At 30.8% G+C, this 2,009-nt stretch overlaps 1 protein-coding gene across 1 annotated transcript; it reads left to right on the top strand.

Moving 5' to 3' along the window:
- The first annotated feature begins 253 nt into the window (after positions 1-253).
- On the top strand, positions 254-1,458 carry LOC133333056 (uncharacterized). Its single transcript, XM_061541390.1, has 5 exons — positions 254-272; positions 598-683; positions 754-986; positions 1,066-1,219; positions 1,291-1,458. Exons 2-5 carry the CDS (start codon positions 602-604, stop codon positions 1,404-1,406), a joined length of 585 nt encoding a protein of 194 aa, XP_061397374.1. The 5' UTR covers positions 254-272; positions 598-601; the 3' UTR covers positions 1,407-1,458.
- Positions 1,459-2,009: the final 551 nt, after the last annotated feature.

Genomic DNA, 2,009 nt, shown 5'->3' with positions numbered 1-2,009 from the left:
ACCCAGTAAAAAATATTTGGAGTAATCCTCAACCGAGCAATTGTATGAATTTTGTTTTGCCAAAAAATTCCACGAAGTTGGAAAAAAATTGATGTCTCGCCTTATGCTCCAAATGGATCAATAAGGGATGCATCAAAGCATTTTTGGCATGTTTTTTTTTGTTTGATGTAACTGTTGTTTAACTGTTGCTTTCGTCATGTTCGATTATTTCTTTATGGTTGTCCGTCCATTTGCTCAGTTTTCTTGTGTCCGTCTGAAGTGAAACACGTGTTGTAAGTGTAAATAAAGTGTAATTAAAAAAATTAAAAAAGTGTAATTAAAAAAATCAATTGGTAAAATAATGTGTGATAATTTTGTTTCTAAACGTCATCTTAGACGGCTTGTAAAAAAAGAAATTGAAAATTTCTCAAATTAGGAATTTGTAAGGCGAAAACACTAAATATCCACCGAGAGAAAATTAACATGCGTGACATATATTGCAAGATATTTTGCGTACCTGATGGGGAATATTTTGTATTTATTCCTATTCTACACCACTGTCAAATTTAGTAAATACTAATATTTAAACTATATTTCAAACTATTTTTCTACCTTAAGAACCATGAATTTTAATGCGAACATATTCCAAACTCAATCAGTTTTTACGGATGAAACTGTACAAAGCACACCGAATAATGTCGCAGGTAATGTTAACTCATAGCTCTTTTTATATTTTTTATCATAGTAATTATTTGATTTTATGTTCATTTCTAGAAACAAACAATGAAACAAAAAACACCAATAAAAAATTGGAAAACAAAATTGATCTCCTTCAAACTGAAGTCGAAGCTTTAAAGAAAATTATGTGTAAACAGACAATTTTGTTAGAACAGATCGTTAAACACATACGCCCAACTAGCAAGGATCTCAAAATTTTTCCAATAAATTCACTAGAGGAATTAAATTCGGCAGAACAATTAGTTAATAACGAGCCTGAATCAGAAGTGGTAAGCCAGAGTTTTTAATGCATAATTTAAGTGAATTTGGTACTAAAAGCTAATTATATTTATCTTTAATTATTTTCAGATATCATATATGAAACTAAAATTTGGCAAAGACAAAATAGAAAAGGCGTTACATGCAATGATTGGTGACAATATTTTGCTTCGGGTAAATTGGGATGGAGCTAAAAATAAGACAGCCATAAACAAATATCGGTTGTTTAACTTTTTTTATTTCGGTAATAGCTTGATTTTATAACGTGTTTTAAATAATATGTACATGATGTTTATTTTTCCTTTATTTTTGCAGAATCACTCAGAGACACCTACGAAACTTATCCTGAATTTGAAAAATCTTTTAAGTTGGCCTTTCGCAAATGTAAGGCAACATTTTACCGGCAAACCTACAGCCTAAAATCTAAATAAATAAAGTATTTAATATGTTTTTTTAATTATAAGAAATTATAGTACAAAAATGAATTATTTGTTTTTTTTTCGTTAAAAATAAATGATAAAATATATATTCTTTATTTTACTCTTTTCTTTTACTTCTTTACTTTCTTTTACTCTTTCAGGAGATAACAAAGATTACTCCCTTGATTCTCCTTTCCGAGATCAAAAGGAGTACTCCCTATATGCTTTTTCAGGAGATAACAAAGATTACTCCCTTTGTCCTCCTTTCCGATATGAAAACGAGTACTCCGTCTATGCTCTTTCAGGAGATAACAAAGATTACTCCCTTTGTCCTCCTTTCCGAGATGAAAACGAGTACTCCGTCTGTCATCCAATGGGAGCTCAAAAGGAGTGCTCGCCTCCTAGGACATGCAATGTTAAAAAAGAGTATAAAATGCAAGAGAGTCGGAGATTTAAGGAGTACTCCATTGCTCGAAAAGGAGCGTCCTACGATTAATCGTTGGATGATCCAATTTTTTACTGGGTAATGTACATCCATATATGGGAATGGTTGATGTCGTTTCAAAATGAACAAAAAAAAACTAACTAAACAATGATGCTAATGTAGCCTTTTTT

This window comes from Musca vetustissima, unplaced genomic scaffold (assembly GCF_032173495.1).
Source record: "Musca vetustissima isolate MV318-11 ecotype Yass unplaced genomic scaffold, APGP_CSIRO_Mvet_v1 utg16626, whole genome shotgun sequence".
Taxonomy (NCBI): domain Eukaryota; kingdom Metazoa; phylum Arthropoda; class Insecta; order Diptera; family Muscidae; genus Musca; species Musca vetustissima.
This window is presented reverse-complemented; position numbering and strand designations above follow the sequence as displayed.

Coding starts and splice junctions, on each gene's coding strand:
- LOC133333056 (XM_061541390.1), top strand. CDS start 602: ATGAATTTTAATGCGAACATATTCCAAACTCAATCAGTTTTTACGGAT. Junction 684..753: donor CACACCGAATAATGTCGCAG/GTAATGTTAACT, acceptor GTTCATTTCTAG/AAACAAACAATGAAACAAAA. Junction 1,220..1,290: donor GTTTAACTTTTTTTATTTCG/GTAATAGCTTGA, acceptor TTATTTTTGCAG/AATCACTCAGAGACACCTAC.